At 53.9% G+C, this 20,830-nt stretch overlaps 1 protein-coding gene across 3 annotated transcripts in view; it reads left to right on the top strand.

Annotated features, from left to right (window-relative positions):
* GNAO1 (G protein subunit alpha o1) overlaps positions 1 to 20,830 on the top strand; it is a 171,568-nt gene that overhangs the window by 124,035 nt on the left and 26,703 nt on the right. For all 3 annotated transcript variants that reach the window (XM_058527848.1, XM_058527846.1, XM_058527847.1), the window contains exon 4: positions 19,299 to 19,459. In XM_058527848.1, the coding sequence (XP_058383831.1) occupies positions 19,299 to 19,459 (161 nt within the window). The remainder of the gene's footprint in view (positions 1 to 19,298; positions 19,460 to 20,830) is intronic.

The following is a 20,830-nucleotide window of genomic DNA, read 5'->3' on the forward strand; positions in this document are numbered from 1 at the left end:
TTATAGTGCAGGTGGTATACGAACACGGCAAAAATTTAGCATCATTTACTGAGCATCTGCCATGTGCCCTGCAGTGTCCTGTGATACGGTGGTGAACAGAGATCGTGCGGGGGTAGGTATGCGAGTGACTGAGCTTGGGAAACACCACTGTGGGGCACGACTTTCTCCTTCTTTGAGGGGAGTGGTGGGGAGCACATATTCTTTGACACTCCAGAAAATGTACCTCTGCCTTTCACCGGCTTAAATCTGATGGAGAGGGCCATCTATTGCTTGTTGAAGCAGTAGACGAAGACAGTACCAGATAATCCATAATCTAGGGCTAAACAGAGGCCAGATGTCACATGGAGAACAACACCAGGAGGGGAAGAACACGAACAGGGTAGATTGGTAAGGGTACCACAAGCTGCAACAACAAATACACCCCAATGTTTCATGATTCAAATGCAATAGAAGCTTATTTCTTGCTCATCTAATAGTCTAGGGCAGGTGCTCTGGGTGGGTGGGTGGCTCTCCTCCACACGGTGATTCATGGACCGGCTCCTTCCATCTTATGGCGCCACTCATCCCCCAGGACTTTGTCATCATCTGTATTGGGGGGACATACATCTTAAGAGCCTGGGCCCAGAATTGGCGCACTTCACATTCACACTCCGTCGACTACAGCTCAGTTGCATGGCAGGCTGTGGCCTGCAGGAGAGTCCCTAACCCAGGGATCACGAGAGGGCTGAAATCCAGCCCACCTTCTCCTTGCCAGGCGATGCAACCCGGAGGAAAGAACTTTTTTCTGACTCCAGCAAAGGTGCTGTGTGGGCTGGCTTCTCCCTGGCTGGGGCTGAGGGGAATGGGCATGGAAGAGGGGTGAGAGGGGAGAGAGACAGAGGAAAGCCAGAAGTGCCTTGGAGGGGAGTGGAACCTGATCCCAGGTGGCACAAGGGGCCTCCTTTGTGGCCCTGCAGTTTCAGAGTGAGGGCCGGCCTGAGCTGGTGTACCCCCCTCACCAACTGGGTGGGGGTTCCACTGCTGACCCTCTCACTCAGTGGGCCCTGTGCAGCTCTTCCCTGGCGTATGGCAGAGTTGAGGCCTCAGGCACTGCCCAGTGGGACGTCTGACCACCCTCCCATGCCCAGGTCTGTACAGCTGGGGCTTTGTCCTGACCCCATGCCCGTGATCACCCAGTGTCAATGTCAGGGAGATGAGGATGGCCAAGGCTCAGTGGGGTGGCGTAGGGGGTGGGCCATGCACCCTGATCCCAGGCCTCGCAGAAAGCTGCCCAGGTTGTAGCACCCAGGCTGGAGCAGCTCCCGTCCAACTGGCCTGAGCTGGACACAGACCCCACAGGGTACAGTGCTCCCTCCTCCCTCCCTGCTGATATGACGTGAGAGACAGGCCGCCAGAGGCTTTGCTCAGCCCCGAGCCTCTCCTACCGTGTGCTCCTCTCTCATGGCCAGGCACTTCCCAGCGTCAGAGGAGCTGGCATCCAGCCTGGCCCCACTGTGCCTTCCACCTCCTGCCCCGCCCGCAGTGGCCCACCGGGACCTCTCTGCCAGGCCCAGCTGGTGCACAGCCACAGGCCCCACGCCGCCTCGCCCATGTTTTGGTTGACAGGAGTATTTGTCACCCTTGTTTCTTACACCTGTCGCCATCCCACCTGCCTCCTATAAACACTGCCAGCACCAACGCATTAACACTGGGTCCCCAGGGTGGGCACCAGCCAGACCCCATGAGAGCCATGTCCCCTTAGCAGCGGGGCTGAGGAGAGCAGATGATGGCAGCAGGAGTGTGTCCCAGGTGCCAGCTCTCCCAGGCCCTGCCCTCAAGGAGAAGTCAGGAGACCGGGCCCGCTCTGCCCTCTGGCTTGCTGGATGACCTTGGGCAAGACCCCCCCTCCTTCACTCAGACGTCAGTTTTCCCCTGGAAGACGCGGTGGTTAAACCAGAGGGCAAGCAGTGCTGCACGGTGATTACAGAGCGTGAGCTCTGGAGCCAGACAGCTGGAGTTCAAATCCCAGCTCTACAGCTTACTAGCTGGGTGACCATGGGCCCATCTCATAACCCCCCTGAGCTTTGGTTTCTCTGATTCTAAAAGGGGGAAAATGATACTACTTGTGAACATTACGTGAAATAAAGCCCATGAGAAGTGCTCACTAAATACTAGCTACTGTAATTACCTCTTAGGGCTCCTCCTTGACTGCAGAGGCTCTGAGCAGTGTGTGTGTGTGTGTGTGTGTGTGTGTGTGTGTGTGTGTGTGTGTGTGTGTGTGTGTGTGTGTGTGTCTGTGTGTGTGTGTCTGTGTGTGTGTGTCTGTGTGTGTGTGTGGCCAGCTCTAAGGCTCACAGTAGACACTGGGGAGGCTCTGGTCCTCTGGGGTGGTTGGCTTAGCCTGCCCTGGCCCCTGACCCCAGAGGTCCCCCCTCAACCCCAACCCTGGCAGCCTTCCACCACCATTAGCCTTTGGCAGAAACTCATAATTCTTGATTTTCTTACTAAGAGGTGTTGGCTCCACCTCTCAGCCCTTGAGAAGGTCTGCTGTGAATCAGTCACGCCTCAGCAGGTGGAGGCCTTAGGTGTGCTAGTTGGAGGGCCCCTCTAAACAGGAGCACATGCCACCAGTCTGTGAGGTGAGGTGGTCAGTGGTGAGATAGTGAACAGGGTCACCGCATTTACTAACATGGGGTCACCAAGTCAGAAAGTGATTCCTTCTTCTCTGTCAGCCTGAGCACCTCAAGAAAGAAGTCTCAGGCTGGTACTAGTACCTCCTTACACCTCTGAACTATCCCCCTTGTTAACAAAGAGAGGAGGGCCTCAGGCTAAGAGCCTTCAGCAGGCAGCAGGATCCTGCTTGAGTTTAACAATAGTGTTCTGCTTTCACTGTAATTACTCTTATGGGTATCATCTATTTAAAACACTTCATGCGGGTTTTTCATTTGCTGTAAGGACGTTAAGTTTATAAAGTACAAAGGTGTGTGGAAGAGAAGAAATAAGTGATAGTCCTCGGGTGGAACAGGCAGAAGTTTGGCAGAAGTTATGAAGGTGATAGGGGATAATGTTTGGGAAAGAATGATCTGGTCTAGCAGTTCTCAAACTTTTTGGTTTCAGTACACCTTTACACTTTTAAAAATTGAGCATCCCAATAAACATTTTGTTCATGTAGGTTATATCTATCAATTTCTATTGCATTAGAAATTAAAACCAAGAAAATTTTAAAATATTTCTTCATTTAAAAATAACTATAATAAACCCATTACACATTCATATAAACATTTTTATGAAAAATTACTATGTTTTCTAAAAATATTTTAGTAAGAAGAATGTCATTGTTTTACATTTTTGCAAATCTCTTTAATGTCCGGCATAATATAAGACAGCTCAATTCTCATATGTGCTTCTGCATTTAATCTGTTGTGATGTATTATTTTGGTTGAAGAATATGAATAAAATTTGGCCCCACACAAACATGTAGTTAGAAGAGTATTTCACTAGCCTTTTCAGATGATACTTCTTTGAAACCCACCCAAACTGGACAAGTGGTAGTTTTTTTTGTTTTGTTTTGTTTTTTTGTGAGGAAGATCAGCCCTGAGCTAACATCCATGCCAATCCTCCTCTTTTTGCTGAGGAAGACTGGCCCTGAGCTAACATCTATTGCCAATCCTCCTCCTTTTTTTCCCTTTTTCTCCCCAAAGCCCCAGTAGATAGTTGTATGTCATAGTTGCACATCCTTCTAGTTGCTGTATGTGGGACGCGGCCTCAGCATGGCCGGAGAAGCGGTGTGTTGGTGCGCGCCCGGGATCTGAACCCAGGCCGCCAGCAGCGGAGCACGTGCACTTAACCGCTAAGCCACGGGGCCGACCCGGTAGTTTCTTAAAGGATAGTTTCGGTCTGAAACTATATCAATGACCCTTCCTATTCTGTTACATTAAAATCCATTGGTCTCTTCAACAAATGGCGCTGGAACAACTGGACATCCACATGCAAAAAAAGTGAATCTAGACACAGACCTTACCCCCTTCACAAAAATTGACTCAAAATGTATCATAGACCTAAATGTAAAACATAAAACTATAAAACTCCTAGAAGATAACATGGGAGAAAACCTACAGGGCCTTGGGTATGGCGATGCCTTTTTAGATACAGCACCAAAGGCACAATCCATAAAAGAAATAATTGATAACCTGGACTTCATTAAAATTAAAAACTTCTGCCCTGCAAAAAACAATGTCAAGAGAATGAGAAAACAAGCCACAGACTAGGAGAAAATATTTGCAGAAGACACGTCTGATAAAGGACTGTTATCCAAAATATACAAAGAACTCTTCAAACTCAACAATAGGAAAACAAACAACCCAATTGAAAAATAGGATAAAAACCTTAACAGACACCTCACCAAAGAAGATATACAAATGGAAAATAAGCATATGAAAAGGGGGTGCTCCACATAATGTGTCGTCAGGGAAATGCAAATTAAAACAACAATGAGATACCACTACATACCTATTAGAAGGGCCAAAATCTGGAACACTGACAGTACCAAATGCTGACTTTGGATATCATGCTGAGAATGTGGTGCAACAGCAACTCTCAGTCATTGCTGATGGGAATGCAAAATGGTACCACCACTTTGGAAGACAGTTTGGCAGTTCCTTACAAAACTAAACATAATCTTTCCCTACAATCCAGCAATCGTGCTCCTTAGTATTTATTCCACAGATGTGAAAACTTACATCCCCACACAAACCTGGGTGTTTATAGCAGCTTTATTCATAATTGCCAAAACTTGGAAGCAATCAAGATGTCCTTTACTAGGTGAATGGATAAATAAACTGTGGTACACACACACGAGGGAATATTATTTGGCACTAAAAAGAAATGAGCTATCCAGCTATGAAAAGACACGGAGGAACCTTAAATACATATTACTAAGTGAAAGAAGGCAATCTGAAAAGGCCACACACTGTGTGAGTCCAACTATATGACATCTGGAAAAGGCAAAACTATAGACACAGCAAAAAGATCAGTAGTTGCAGGGGGTCGGGGGAGACGAGAAAGATGAACAGGCAGAGCACAGAGGATTTTTAGGGCAGTGAAAATACTCTGTAAGATACCATAATTGTGGATATATGTCATTATACATTTGTCTAAACTCATAGAATGTACAACACCAAGAGTGAACCCTAAGGTTAGCTATTGGCTTTGGGTAATTATGAAGTGTCAATGTAGGTTCATTCTTGGTAAAAAATGCACCGTTCTGGTGAGTGATGTTAGTAACGGAGGAGGCTATACATGTGGGGGCAGGGAGTATATGGGAAATCTCTACCTCCCTGTCAATTTTGTTGTAAATTTAAAACCACTCTAAAAAAATGACATCTTGAAACAAATCCATTGGTCTACTTTGCCCTTTGCAGGGGTCTCTTACCCATGCATGATTTTTAGCATCATTTTGGTCATTTGGAAAATATTGGTTCATTGAGTTACGCAGATCTTCCAAATGTTGACACATTTCAGCATACAATATCAAAAATTCACATTTATTAACTTCAACACCAGTCTTATCATAAAAGTCTTTAGGGATTGGGAAGCTTACCAGGCTTACAGTGGTAAATACAAGTTTTCCAAAATTCTAGTTTTTCACTTGAAAGCTGGAATTTTTTCATCTTGGCAACGAACATGTTGGTTTTCCTTGAAGTTATAGGCTTACTTGATTCCTTTTTAGAAAATATCTGCGAGAGACCAAGTCTGAATTACCATTGTTTGTTTGTCAGGCGTTCTTTCAAATAAAAGTGGTGTCCATGAGAAAAGGGACTATGACAGCTGCAGCGCGGTCTTCCAAGTGCCTTTCCTCCTCGAGACGACCATCCTCCTTTGCTTTGTGGTAGAAGTGTTTTCTGCATACTTCCCATTTCATCACACAGCATGTGAAAAAGACGTGTACTCAAGGGTAGAGATTTTTTTAATTCATAATTTTACTACTTCATCAAGGACATTTTCAAGTAGCACTGGCATTTGTTTTAGTATGAATGCGTGGTGGCAGAGAATACAAAGGCAACTAGTGCAGTGTGGTGCCACCACCTCCCGCTAAGGGCCAGGCAGTTTTACTTACTATTGCTTTTGCACCCTCAGTGCCAGTGTTAACAGTTAGCAAGGCAAACAACGTCTTCGTATTGTTATGAAAACAGTTTTGATCTTGTGGACCCCCTGAAGGGGCCTCAGAGACCCACAGGGGTCTGCAGACCACCCGTTGAGAATCACTGATGTAGCCAACCCATTCCTGGTGCATTTGGGGACACTGAGGCCCCAAGAGGAGATGAGACTTGCCCAGGGTCCCAGAGCCAGTCAGAGGCAGAGCGTGGGCCGAATCCCAAGTCTTCTGACACCTGATGCGCTGCTCCAGGCTGAGTCCCTGAGATCCCCGAAGCAGGGTGACATGCTCCTGTTCAAGCAAAAACAGTATTTGATCACTTTAAGGCATGGTGCAGGAACTGATGTCTTCAATGAGGGGACAAGGAGACAGGAAGGGTGTCAATGAATAAGTCTAAGGAGAGGCACCCATCAGCCAAGCCGGCATCTTAAGGACTTGCCCGGCTCCCCCCAGCCCCCTGCCATGTGTGTCTGTTCCAGCATCCATCTTTCCTCTTCCGTAATTGTGTTGCTAATATCTCTCATCTGAGGCAGCTCTAAACTATTCGCCATCCTCACTTCATGTTCTGAAGAGCCGAGGTTGGCCATTATCACTTTTCTTTCCCTTTGACTGAGCGCTGTGTGGGTAATTTCATTCTGCCCTTGTTCATTTCTTAGAAATTTAGCCTGTCCAATTTTAGTTCTTTTCTCCTGTCTTGGAACACTGAGCTCAGAGGACAGGAGGCAGAGGGCAAGGGCACCACGGATTTGGAAATTTCTGTCCCATTCACCTTAAAGTTTACTTTTGACTAAATAGTGCCTGCTTGGTGGTTCACTTGTCTACCATGCCCCTGTCTAGGATAGACGCCCAGAAGATATAGGCTGGCAGGTCTGGACCCGCCAAGGGGAGAAGGGAACCCAGAGAAAGTGACGCGACGTAAGGCTATCCCAAAGGGGATGACGGTTGGAACTTGGACAAGCAGGCATTCGCATTCCGTCCTCTGGGATCTGAGGGATCAGAAGCCTTGGTGACATAAACACACCAGTGCCCCCGAGGGCCCATCCCGCGTCCCCCTGTCTCTGCCGGTCACCCACATAGAACACCCCTCTGCACTCTGTCAGGCCAGAGCTGGCTGGGGAGCCAGCCTCCATGGGCCCTCACACCCTTCTGCACTGGCCTGGGCATCTCCCATGCAGAAGCTGTGGACTGACTGCTGCCCTCTCTCTGCCAGCCTCCCTGCCCGGCCCTGGCACGAGACGCCCTGCCAGGGTGGTTTTAGGAGACACAGGAAGTGAAGCAGCCTCATCTGAGAAGGGCAGAGCTGGGGAGGGGCTGAAAGCCCTGCGCACAGGAGGCAGTGGGGCACCCTGAGAGCCGGGAGCCTGGGGACCACAGGGAGAGAGGGAACGTCCCGGCCCCACACTCAGGGAGTGTTAGCACCGGCTCTGTGAGGCCTCATGGGAGGACTTTCCACACCCTCAGAGCTGCCCGACAATGGGACCCAGGCTGCCTCCGAGCCCTCGCCCCTGGAGATGCACAAGTTCACACAGGTGGACCACCTGTGCAGGCAGGGTGGCTGTTCTTAGTTTAATGTCGCAGGGCTGTGTGGACCTCCAAGCCCCATCGTTGTCCTCAGGCCCTGCGGGTGGCTAGCGGGGCATCTGACACCCTCCAGGACCTGCTGCTTCCTGGCAAGACCCTCAGCTTTGCCTAGGGTCTCTGCCCTTCCCCCTTTAATTCCTTCTTCAGGGAGGACGGGTGTCTAGACTGTGCCCTGCCTTCTGGGCAAGCTAACCCCTGCCTGCCCGTCTCCCAGACATAGTCCTCTCACATCCCCCACCCACACTCCAGTTTCTCCCTGAGGCCCAGACCTTCCTCAGTGGCTGCCTCGGCGGAGGAGCCTTCCCTGACTCCACACTTGGTGGCTGATGTGTCTGATGCTCCTCTGAACGGCAGGCTTGGGCAGGGCATGTCCAGATCCTGCTGGCTGTTCTGCTCCCAGCACCCAGCGGGGGCTCAGCACAGGGAAGGTGCTCAGCCAGCCTGTGGTGAAGGAATGTTCACTGGTCTAGCACTGGTTTCTGCTTAAGTCGGGCCAGGGCCAGGGATGGGAAACCACACAATTGCAGGGGCTGACAGGTGGTTTCCAAGTGGAAACTTCTCTATGGCAAGTGCTGGAACCAGTGACAGGGCCTCAGAGGACTCAGGCCACAGTCAACCCTAGCCCCTGGTTCTTGGAGATGCATAGTAAGCCAGCAGAAAAGGCTGCTTCTGAACGATTGGAAGATCCAAGTGTTTGGAGGCTGAGAAGGGTATGATCCTTCAGAAAGTGAGATCTTTCAGAAAACACAAGCCTTCTCCACCTTCACAGAAGGCAGCCTGGGCCCAAAACAGAGAAGGGCTTTGGACAAATCCCTGGAGAATCCAGAGAGTTTGGACTACTGTCCGAACCCAGCTGGAGATCTTAGGAGAGCCTTCCTTCACAAGGCCACAGGCCCCTGACAAAGATGGGTCATGGGACAGGGGGAGGGAGAGTCAGGGGGGCAGTTCTCCCCTGATGTGTTCAGGGCACCAGCTCACGGGCTGAGGAGATTCAGGCAATATGTTCTCTTTATGCCAAACATGACGCTCTTAAGGCCAAGACCCCACTCAGCAGTGGGTGTACAGTGGATAAATGAGTAAATGGGTGGGTGAACAGGTAGGCGGCTAGATAGATCAGAGAGGAATGGAGGGAATGGGTGCACTAGTGAATAATTAAGGGATAGACAGATGCTAGGGAAGGACAGAAGGGCGGTGAAGGGATGGGTGGGTGGGTGTGGAAGTGCGTGGATGGATGAACAAAGGTGGCTGGTGGGTAGGTGACGTAATGGATGGGAGGATGGCTAGGTGGGTGGATGCATGGTGTTTGGTAGGGAGATATCCTGGATGGGTAATAGAGGGATATGTGGATGGATGGCTGGAGAGGGGATGGGCAGATTTGAAAGCAGGCAAGATTGAAAACAGCACCAAATCCTTGGTTTTGCTGCAGGATCTTTCTGGGGAACCAGGAAGGTTCCCTTCCCTGAGGCAAGTGGTAGACCTCTGAGGTCCCCCGGCTCCCCACAGAGACCCTGTGAACTGACAGGCCTTGCTAGACCCCTAAGCCCAAGTGAAGGAAGAGCCCCAAGCATGCCCCATCCCCAACCACTAAATGCCTGTGCTGCAGTTATTACCACTCACAAAGGCACCTCACAGATGCCTACAATGCCCCTGGGGACACCACTTCCACTGGGAGTCACAATTATGGACCCCCCTTCCAGCCCAGGGCCAGGAAAGCAGGCTTCTGCCTGAGGGGTGAGGGAGTGGGCCCTTTCCTGCCCCCCACTGATCTGAGGGCTAGCTGCAGAGGACGTGGGGGCGCTCCCCTGTGTGTGAGAGGGAACATGACCCGTGCATTTCCTCAGGAACAAGCCTGGGTGGCATGGGTCTGGCGGTTACTGTGTCCAGAATGCCCCCCTGCCATTCCCCACCTGCGGGAAATGCAGCCCCAGGCCAGGCCTCCAGCAGCTGGAGTCTCTCTGCTGTTCCCCTGGGAGAATGGGGTTGGCAGCCAAGGAGGGCGGCTGTGCGCACTGGGCCTGGCCTTGCTCTGCCTGGTCTCTTGGGTTTGCCTTGTCCAGCTCACGCTCCCTCCCCCACTGGCCTGTGCGCTCCTTCCCCCTGGCGGGGGCCGTGACAAGTACAGTGCCCGGGGCTAGGCAGAGAGAGAGAGAGAGAGAGAGAGAGAGAGAGAAAGAGAGAGTGTGTGTGTGTGTGTGTGTGTGTGTGTAGAGATGGAGGAAAACTCGGAAAGATCCAAAGTGCCCTCTCACATGGAAGGGGTTATTATTATAATTACCGTGATTATTGTTATCAAGATGATCATGCTTGCCTGGAAAGTCTCGTACAGAGCAGGCTTATTCTATGTCAGCTTGTTGTTTGTGTCTGAAGGACTCATCTTTGCTTATAATAACTAACATTTGCAGGGCTCTTTATGTTGCAAAGCTGTGTCACATCCTTGGCCTGTCTCATCTGCACAAACAACCCTGCGAGGTGGGCACTCATGAGAGCAGAGGCACAGAGAGGTGAAGTGGTCTGTCTGAGGTCACAGGGCTAAAAAGCTGCAGAGCCAGGATTTGAACCTGAGTCACCTGACGGAAAATTCCTGTTCATTTCCCCACTGTCTCCTTTGCATCTCATCTCTTGGGAGCGAAAAGGCTCTTAATTATACGTTTTAGCTCCAAGCCTCTTTACCGCTGATTGTGTATTGAAGAGTCCACATTGCCCTGAAGAGAAGGGAAGAGCTTTGAAGACCCAGGTGTTAAAGTGCCGTTAGCTGCCCCAGCTTCAGAGGGTGAGCACACCTGGGCACTTCCGAGTCCCTGGCAATGAATGGGAACGGGTGGCGTTCATTGCCCCTGGCTCAGCTGGGCTGATGCCAGCTTTCCCTGGTCACCACTCGCCCACACCCACCCCTGGTGTGGCAGAGGCACCAGCCACATCTCTGAGAAGGGTGAGCAGGAGATGCTAGGCAGGAGAAGTGGATGCAAGGGGGGCTGTCTGTGCACTGGCAGGTGGGAGCCGGGGCGGGCAGGAGGGCAAGGTTCTGGCTCCCAGGACGAGCTGGCTGACCGGAAGCAGAGCCCCTGACTCCTAGATGCCAGTGGGCAGTCCCACTGATTGTCACTTGTATCTCGGGTACTACTTCCCACGCACACTCGTGGCCGGTCCCCGGCAGCACAGGTCCTCATGGCAGGAGGCCCCTGGCCTTTACACCACAGTGAGGAACCCCTGTGTACTGCTGGTTCAGGGGCATAGCCACCCTCACCCCCGCCCTGGGCACCCTGCTCCCCAGCAGTGGCCCAGGGCAGCCCACTTCTGGGAGTCATCCTGTGCTGAGTTCCCCACCCACCCAACTCTAGAGATATCCCTGGGCCCTGTCTCCGCATGCCCCTTCCTCTCCCTGCTCACCCCGTTCTCCAGATGCTCATGGGTATGGTGCAAAGGTTTTCATAGGGGGTTCCCCAAAAGAACCTCACCTCTGCCTAGAGCAACTTCAGCCATTTATACGTCAACATTGTGAGTAAGATACCATTTAACCAGAAAGGTCATACTGGCTGCAATGAAAAGAAAAGTTAATGCTGTTTTTAAGTCACTGACATGGTAAAAAGAATCCCGTGAGTGTCCATGAGAGGTCACGGCCTCTCCAGAGCCTCCTGATCCTAAACCCATAAGGAAGGCATCTTGCCTGCGGCTCACATTCAGAAATGGATGGTCCCGGCCACACCCCAAAATGTCCCACCCCTTCCCACGCCCCCGACATCACGAGGGCAGCAGGTTGGCCTCCTCGTCTCTCTGTGGCCTCCCAGGCAGCTCGGGAGGTGGGGCAGTGGCACAGCCCGCCCATCCATGCCGCCCCTGTGCTAAGGTCCTCTGTGAGCTGACAAGACAGCCCTGTGACGGATGGTGACACCGTCATCCCCATTTCTCAGGAGAGGACGCTGAGCATCAGAAAGATTAAGGCCCTGCTCCAGGTGGGAGCCCAGAGGGGAGCCCGGGTCTGGGTGGCCCCTGCATCTGTGGCCTGAGCCCCCAGAAAGCTGCCCGGAGCGGCACGAGGAAGCCTGAGCAGGGAGTGACCCAAGGGGGCCGTTGGAGGAGGCTCCTCAGAGGGGTGGGTGGCGTCGGGGCTGGACGTCAGAGCATGGGCAGTCCCAGTGGGCGGTGGAAGGCCAAGAGGAGCATTCTGGGCACTTGGTGACCGCCGGACCTGTGCCACCCAGGCCTGTCCCTCTGAGGAAGTGCAGTGGTCATGCTCTCCCTTCATCTGCAGCGGGGCCTCAGGGCAGGGGGGGCAGTGGTGAAAGAGGGTACTAATTGGGGCACAGGCCTTTAGTGTCTGGGGCCGGGCATGCTGTGTGACCGTGCCACACGGTGAAGAATGTCCTGTACCCCTCAAGTGTGCAGGGCCTGCTGGACACACGTGTCAGTGAGCAGCCTAATTAAACTCCTTCTGGGACTGTCTACGGAATCCCACCAAACTGCCGCTAGTGCCCAGATGTGGCAGAGCCCGTGGCACACCCCGTGCCCTGACAGTCCCATGGGAGAGAGAGGCCACTCACACAGGAAACATAGTGCAGACCCAGGCGTGGTCCAGACACTAAGAGAGGAGGGGTGTCAGATGCCAGAGGAACTGTGTGGGCCGCAGGAATGGGCGGAGTCTTTCTGGAGGAGGTAGGCCTGAAGTTGGCCTTGGCAGACCAGGAGGTATAATAGTCAGGACTATTTAGGGTGCAAGTGCAAAACTAAACCAGCCAAACAAAAACATATCCTCAACTGGGTTAAAAACAGTCAGGGGATTGATTGACTTAAGTGACTGGAAAGCTAGAGGTATATGAGGCTGCAGGCACAGCTGGATCCAGGTGTTGACATGTTATCGTGACTCAGGGTGTGTCCCTCTCTCAGCTCTGCTTCCCTCCGTAATGGCTCCACATTCAGGTGGGCCCTCCCTGTGGGAGTCTCTTTGTCCTAATAGTTCATACAAATGTCCTGGGGCTGGTTGGGGCAGTGGGAGCTGGTTGTTAATATGGATTCTTTGTCCGCCCCAAACTGTTCACTGAGGCCAATGGGATGGATTGACCAGGCCCAGACCGTGTGTCCATCGCTGGAACAGGGGACAGAGTCAGCCCCCAAAACAGCTCACACGGAGTCAGGAAAGGGTGTTTTCCCTCAAAGAAGCTGGGGCTCTGGTGCCAGAAAACAAGGGAGTGGAAGCCACACAAGTGGAGAGGGCAGCCGTCCACCACAGGGCTGAGCAGAGAGTCGGGGCGGGCTCTCCACTGCCCCCTCGAAGCTGCTCCCTGCCGTCTCTCCTGCAGCCCTGCCTGGCTGGGAGCGTGGGGGGTTTTCTCCGGAAGTTAGCCGCCGCGTTCTCCGCTGAGTAAAGCCCCACAGGTCAGACCTGGTGAGTCTGCCCCCAGTCCATGCGTGTGGTCTGTCATATGTCGTGTTGCCCGGACAGTTGGCGTGCTCTGACCAGCAAGAGGTGGCAGCACCATGGGGGCTGTAGCAGAGGAAAAGTGTCAGAAGATGCCCCCCACCACTGGCCCAGAAGGAGACCAGGATGGGAAGGTCAGGCCCAGGGTGAGCCCCGTCTCCTTGGTCCCTGAAGGCAGGCAGACAAGGAGACAAGGGCCTCCTCTGGCTCTGTTAATTGCTTGTGAGCCTGGCCCCCACAGCACTGGGTCCAGCTTGGCATTCCCCACAGGCCTCCATGGCAAATTGGCAAGGCCCCTCCTTCCCTGCAAGCCTGACCCTTCCTACCCCTCTTCCCACCCGTCTCCCCCTCCTCTGCCAGGGGCTGGGCTGGGCCCCAGCCAGTCCTCAGCTTCGGCCTTAGGTGACCAGGCCTTGTCTGAGATGCAAGTCCAGGGCTGTTGGCTGGAGCGCAGTAGAGAAGGTCAGCCTTGGGTCCAGGCTCTCCTGTTTACCAGCTGCATGGTCTTGAGCAATTTACCTCACCTCGAAGCCTCAGTTTCCATCTGTTAAATGGGATGGCTACCTTGGAGAGTGGCTGTCGTGATTAAATTACATGCAAATCTTGTTGAAATGGACAAGATGAGAAGAGTCAGGGGGTAGACAGGATGCAGTGAGAAATCAGGGCCACACCAAGGACATTCATCTCACAGATGCTGCAGAGCACCAGCTATTCACAAAGCACCGTGCAAGACCTGGGTAATGTGAAGAATCAGGATGCCTGAGGAGCGGGCACAGCACCAGCTGTGACATGACATGGGCCATGCACTGTGGGGACAGACTCTGCCTGGGGGCATCGAGGAGGGCTTCCCTGAGGAAGTGACGTTTGAGGTGGCGAAGAGCCAGGTCAAGGATGATCTGGGCAGGCGGAGGCCCTGAGGTGAGAGCACCCTGGGTTCCTGGGGCAGCAGAAGGAAGGGCTGTGTTTGGAGCCCCGTGAGAGGGAAAGGTGGGAGGAGGTTAGGACAGAGAGGTAGGCATGGGCTTTGGAGGCCAAAATAAGGAGTTTGGGATTTAGGAATGAAGGAAGCTGTTGAAAGAGTTGAGACAGGAAGAATTATTATATCCATTAGGATTAGGTTTGACTGTGAATATCTGAGACCTGGAAAATATGACTTAAATAAAACAGATGTTTATTTTAAATGTAGAAAATAAAGAAGTCCAGATGGTATGGAATGTCCACAAAGTTGTCAAGGACCTAGGCTGTTTTCAGATCACCTTTCCACTATCCCTAGTGTGTAGACCTTGTCTTCATGATTCAAGTTGGCTGCTAGAGCTCCAGCCATCACATCCAAGTTCCAGGCTTCAGAAAGGAGGAAGGGGGAAGAAAAGGGTGCGCCTTCCCTTTAAAAAGACTTTTCCGAAGACCCCACTACACTTTGGCTTACCTCTGATTGCGTACAACTTTCACATTGTCACACCTAGCTGCAAGCAAAATTAGGGAATGCAGGCTTGTAGTTGGATGTCAGGGTACCCAGTTAAATTTTGGCGTTCTTTTTCTGAAGGGGAAGCGGAAAGTTGATGTTAGGAGGAAACTCATGGTCTCCTGCTGGCTGCTATCTGAGGAACAGACTGGAGAGAAGCAAGGGAGGCAGGGAGCCCTGGGGAGGGGAGAAGGGGGAGCCAGGAAAAAGATGGCGGTGGCTTGGGCGCAGGAATGTGCGAGAGGAGCTGGGAGAAGTGGACTGACGGAAAACAGACTTGGGAGAAAAACCCCCGGACACCGGACGCTGGAGGGAAGCAGCAAAACCAAGGGTGGCTGCTAGTCTCAGCGGCTGAACAGCTGGGCCGATGGTGGTGCCACACACTGAGCCGGGAAGACGGGAGAGAAACAGCCAGGGCGGGCGGGCGCCGCCAGCACGGGGCGCACCCCGCGCCACCACCACACTTGCTGATGAGACGGAGCTGGGGGGAGAGCTCCAGACCCCGGGGCCGTCCGCTGGCGAATTCCCGGGAGACCATCTGGTCCAGCCTTCCCCTGGCTGTGCGGTGCGTCCCGCTGGAATGGGAGTCGCAGAATTCCAGGTCAGGCACAGGAACAGACGGGAGTCCCACGCGGCTTTGTGGAGGCCCGTGGTCTACAATGACACCCTCGCTGTGGCTCTCGGGCGCTCAGAGTGGAGTGTCTCTCACCCAGCAGGAAGTCTTGCTCCACCCGCCACTCAGGTCCTGACTCCCTTCTCCCAGATCTAGAAGAAGCCCTGAAGGTGGGCCCAGAGGAGGAAGTTTGGGAGTCTGGCCGGGTTCACCCCCGCCTACCGCAGATGGGACAGCGCGCAGAGCCAGGGAAGGACCGAGATCTCCCGAGGTCACCCAGGCGCTCAGACGCAGCAGCATCAGCCTGTCCGCCCCTGACTCACAGGCCTGTTTTTAGCCCCAGGTGGAGGTACCACCCCTGCTCCCCACCCCTGCCTCCCTGAGTCACTGCCTGCCTGGGGCACCCAACGCCCAGGCCCCAGGGCCAGCTTCCCAAGTCACTGCCCCCAGGGGAGGCGCAGAGGCTCAAGACACTCATCTCTGAGGCCCAGAACCTGGGAGGTCAGGCTGTCTGGGTGGGCAGCCCTCTGCGTCAGCTGAGGGTGACTCAGGAACCCGAGGGCTGGGGTCTGTGGCACACTGTCCCTGGGAAGCTGGATCTGGGCTTGCCTGTAGACTTGGCCTGCTAGCCTGCAGGCCAGTGGTAGCTTCCTTCCCAGGGCAGGCGGTGGGGAGGGGACACAGCTGCTGGAAGCTTCCCATCCACCTTCTGCAGTAGACAGGCTCTGACATGTAAATAGCTACTTAACTGCATATGTCAAATCTGGAAAAGTCTCCACGGGGCCCTTGGACCCACGTACCTTCCTACAGAACCTTCCGTCGTCCGCCACAAGGCTTCCAGGCGCTGACCTCTTTCCTTCATGTCTCTCCCACCCCAAAGGACGCCTGCAGATTTCCAGCCCCTCCCACTCGCTTCCTGAACCACGTGCCACGGGCTGGGGCGTCTGTCTCTCCTTGGCCTCAGCCGGAGGGCTGAGGGGTTGAACCAGCTTGAGAATGGAGTAGTCGTCTGGGAATAACTATTGTGCCCATGAAGACAAGACCCCGATTCTGGAGGGCCCGTGAGGTCAGGAAGAAGGCCGCCTGGTGTGCCTCACTCCTGGCCCCCCCCAGGGGCTCCGTCTTACCGTGGCTCCAGCCCATGCAGGCTGAAACCAGGGGGAAGGCGGCTGGAGGAGGGGTCCCGGGAGTGCTGCAGCTACTGACCAGCCCAGGTGACGAGCTGGGGCCCACTCTGCCCCCTGGATCTGCCTCCCTCAGTGCTGCGTGTCCTGTCTGGGGCCTGGTGTGTGCGAGGGGCCAGGACACAGGGTGAGGAGGCCTGAACACCTTGATGCTTTCCCGCTTCTTTCTGGTGACTTCATTCCTATGGGCTTCTCCGTGGGTGGCACATGATCTTGGTGACAGCACTGACTCTGAGGCACATCCTCTTAAGCTCAGCCCACTGAAAACTCCCCAGGAAAAACCAGTTGGCCCAGAGTGGGTCACATGCCCAGCAGCCGCCTCATCGCCTTTCAGGCCTTGGCTTCCCACACCTGCCTTTCCAGACCCCTGACCGGGCCTGGGCCCCGCGGGACTGTGGGCACCTGGACGTGAGGGCCAGCGTGCTCACGTGCCCACTCCTTGCTTGGCCTTGCTCCCCAAGTACCTCTCTCTCCCTGTTGCTGTCGCCTGGCAGTGCCCAGCAGCTGCAGCGTGGGGCCTGGGCAGGCAGTGGCCGCGAGGCAGAGGCAGAGAGGGCTCGCTGGGGGCTTGCAGGCCAGAGGGGCCACGCAGGTGGCGGCCTCCTTGCTTTTGGGTCAGGAGAGTGGTCTGAGCAAGGCCGCGTCACCCAGAGAATTGTGCGAAGGCTCAGCAGACAGGGTTTGCCGGGTGCCTGGGCTCAGGCAGACACCTTGTTGTCCTGGGTTGGGTTCCTCCGGGAGCCGACCCTGAGACAAGGAGTTTATTTGGGAGATCATTTCAGGAAGCACCGAGGGAGAAGGGAAGTGACACAGGGAAGGGAGGGAAACAATAAAGGGGTAAAGGATGTAGCGATGGGTGGGCTGCAACTTTGGGCAGCTGGGGCTCAGATCCTCTGAGAGACTCAGACACGTCTCAGAATTATCTCCCTGTGAGGGCAAGGAAGCCGGGGTATTCGCCCACCCCTGTCTGTCCTGGGCCCTAACTCCCCAACCGCGCAGCCAGACAGAGGCAGGAAGCAGTCCCTCTGCAGGAGGCCTCTGGGGGCAACCTGAGGGCGGGCCCCTGGTGTGCACGGGCTCCACAGCAGCACCTGGTTCACACCCACCTGCTCCAACCCAGACAGGAGAAGCAGCGGTCATCTCACATCTCAGATGGAGCGCAGACCATCTGGTTAATGCCCGTCCCCCTCGGTGGGGACCCTCGCTCCGTCAGGCATCGTTTGCCATCACAGGTGCTGTAGTCAGTGGCTGCTCTCAGCACGTGCGGGTCTGATCAGAGGTTGGCCTTGGAGTCGGAGACTCCTGATCTTGAGTCAGCTCTGCCACTTACCACCTGTGACTGTAGGTGAGCACCTTCCTCTCTCTGGCCCTCAGTTTCCTGACCTGTAAAATGGGGAGTAACACAGTGACCTCTGTACTAGTTAGTTATTGCCACAACAGTACCGTCTAACAAGCCTCCCCTGACTCGGTCACTTAGAACAGCAGTCATTTCTTGTCACAGGGCAGAGGTTCAGCTGGGGATCAGAAACCCAGGGTGGGCTCAGCTCTGCTCCGTGCACCCCTCCTCCTCTTCCTGGGATGAATGGGAGGGCCTGGGCATGTACGTGGTGATGGTAGAGGCCCAAGAGGACAAGTGGAAACATGCAAGGCCTCTTATGGGCTGGGTACGGAATTCTCACATCTTTCTAGGGGCTGGAGCAAGTCCCATGCCACGCTCACAGTCAATAGCAGGAAATACATTCTGCAAAGATCCAGGGCGAAGGGCACGGACACAGGCAGAGGTGAAGACCCAGGCCCATTAACGCAGTCTCCCACAGCTCCTTCAGGAGGTGGCTGCGAAATTCTAAGGAAATAGTGTATGTGCACAGGAGCGTCCTTTGTAAACTGTAAAGTGCTATGTGCATGTGCAAGGTGCTGGTGATGTGAAGCCTATGGCTTTGCCAAGAGCCTCTGAGTCTTCAGAGACCACTGCCTTCCTGGTTTTAGTGTTACATGTATTCACTGGCAGTCTGAAAATGGGTGAGCCTGTTTGGTATCCAGGATGAGGGGATGGGGGAAAGTACCTGTTAACGATGGAGTACTTTTTACGCAGTTCCAGCACTTTTTATCAGCCTCCATGTGTGAGCCTCGAGCACACAGAGGGGGACGGGCAGGGGGCAGAGAAAGGGCCCTGTCTCATTACTCAGCCCTTACCCTTCTCTTGTCTGGACTCCCCCAGCCCACAGGGAAAAGTAGGCCACAAGTCAAGGGCAAATAAGTAACTAAAACTTAATAAAATTAAGTTTTAACTTTGGGCCATCCAAGAGCATAAGCTCTGAAGATTTAGTACTGATACCAGGCATTTTCACCTGAAGAGAGAACCAACCTCTTCACCCCCCGACCCCCACCCCGAGGTACAGCTCCACTGGGGTCCAGTCCCCGGGCTAACTGGAATTCCCAAATAACCAAAATGCCCCGCTCCCTGATCTAGCCCAGTTCTACGGACTTGACTCCACCTGGGTGAGAAGTATAGAAAATTACAACATTAACCAAGAGCATTGATTTTTTTTTTCCCTAAACAAATACTATGCAAAACTCCAGTTTTCAGAGAGATGAAAGCAGAGGCACTCTGGTTGGGTTGGAGGGTGGAGAACAGACCCCTCACACTCTCGCTCCTGCCCACAGAAGACCCTAGGGCCGCGTGGGACGTGGTTGGAAACTGCGCTTTAGAACGTCCCTGTGATGGAAGGCCCTGAAGGCGCTCGTCCCCCAGGGCCCGCACGTGTGTCCAGATGCAGGGGGTGTTCAGCTGGTGGCCCGCTTCTCCTGACCAGGCCGAGAGCTGAGCCGTTGTCCCAGTGCCCTGGGAAGTGCCTGGCCAGGGCTCCTGTCCCCACCGAGGCCTCAAAGCCACTGTCCCTCTCTCCTCACAGGCCGACGCCAAGATGGTGTGCGACGTGGTGAGTCGGATGGAGGACACCGAGCCCTTCTCTGCAGAGCTGCTCTCCGCCATGATGCGACTGTGGGGCGACTCAGGAATCCAGGAGTGCTTCAACAGGTCTCGGGAGTATCAGCTCAACGACTCCGCCAAATAGTGAGTGCCCGGCCGGAGGGGGGCCGTGAGCCCGGCAGTGAGGCGGGCGTGGGAGGGGTGGGTGGAGGGATCCTGGGCCCGGGTCTGAACTGCTGTGAGATGTTCCGCCATAGGCTCGGGGACAAACAGGAAGGGGCTTCTCCTCCTGACCCCAGGATGAGGAAGAAGTTGGGGCGGGAGGCACAGAGACAGCCAACAGCGGGGCTCCCAGAGGGCTGGGACCTGGCACCCCAGAAGGAAGGTGTTCAGTGTGGCGACTTTTTTTCTTCCTGGAGAACCCCTGACCCCATAAGTACAAATCAAGAGCCGTATAGGCAGGAAATAACTTATATGGTGCCATTTTGTCTTATTTTAGAGACATTAAACTTTCCATTCCTCTATCTTTAAAATTAAAAATAAAGAATATGTAAGCCATCCAACAAATATAATAAATAATCAAACATACTTTGCCACTGTGTTATAACTAAATAACGGGAAGGAAAGAAGTGAGGAACAGAGAGAAGGGAAGAGAAGGGGGGAGAAGAGAGGGTGAAGTGGGGGGAGGAGGTGCAGTGAAAGCCAGAGAGGGTTGAAGGTCGCTGTGACAGCAGGACCACAGGCCTGCCTGCTGCCTCATCACTCCAGTGTCTCTGAGGTTGTAAGGGACAGGCCCTTGGCCCTGAGATCAGAGGCCCCAGACCCCTGGGATGGTTTACATTGGCTGGGGACATGTCTTCCGTCTTGAGGACGTTGGGATTGCACCCTAGCTTTCAGGAAACGCACCCCACGTTTGCAATCTTGTGCCCAGCTTTGCAGTGGGAGCCTCTGGGCTTAAACTCTCTATCTTAGGACACGTGTGCTCTGACACTGATCTGACTCAGCTGTCCCCACCAGTGCTGCTCAACCAGGACCACTTTGCCCCCAGGAGGCTTTGCTTGTCCTGACTAGGGTGGTGCTATGGCGTCTGGTGGGTAGAGGCCAGGGATGCCACTAAACATCCCGCAATGCACAGGACAGCCTCCTTAACAAAGAATTATCTGGCCCCAAATGTCAGCAGTGCTGAGATTAAGAAACCCTGGTCTACACGATGCTGCTGTAGCAGAGGCTAGGGCCAAGAAAACAGCATTCACTAATGGATATTGGGACGTTTCCAGTGGCCATGATGACAGCTAACACACTTGAGATTCCAGAAAGGCCAGAGCATCTTCCCATTTCTGCACACCTAGATGGTCCAGGGGACAAGTGCTTAGGTCCTGTGAGTCCCAGGTGGTAGCAACCCAGGCCCCAGGCCGATGAGCCCGCAGGGACACCTGGGTGGGCAGGGGTGTGAGCCCGGAGGTTCAAGTCCACAGCTACGTGTGCTCACTTGAATCACAGACCTGACCCAGGTCT

The sequence above is a fragment of the Diceros bicornis genome, chromosome 32, assembly GCF_020826845.1.
Source record: "Diceros bicornis minor isolate mBicDic1 chromosome 32, mDicBic1.mat.cur, whole genome shotgun sequence".
Taxonomy (NCBI): Eukaryota; Metazoa; Chordata; class Mammalia; order Perissodactyla; family Rhinocerotidae; genus Diceros; species Diceros bicornis.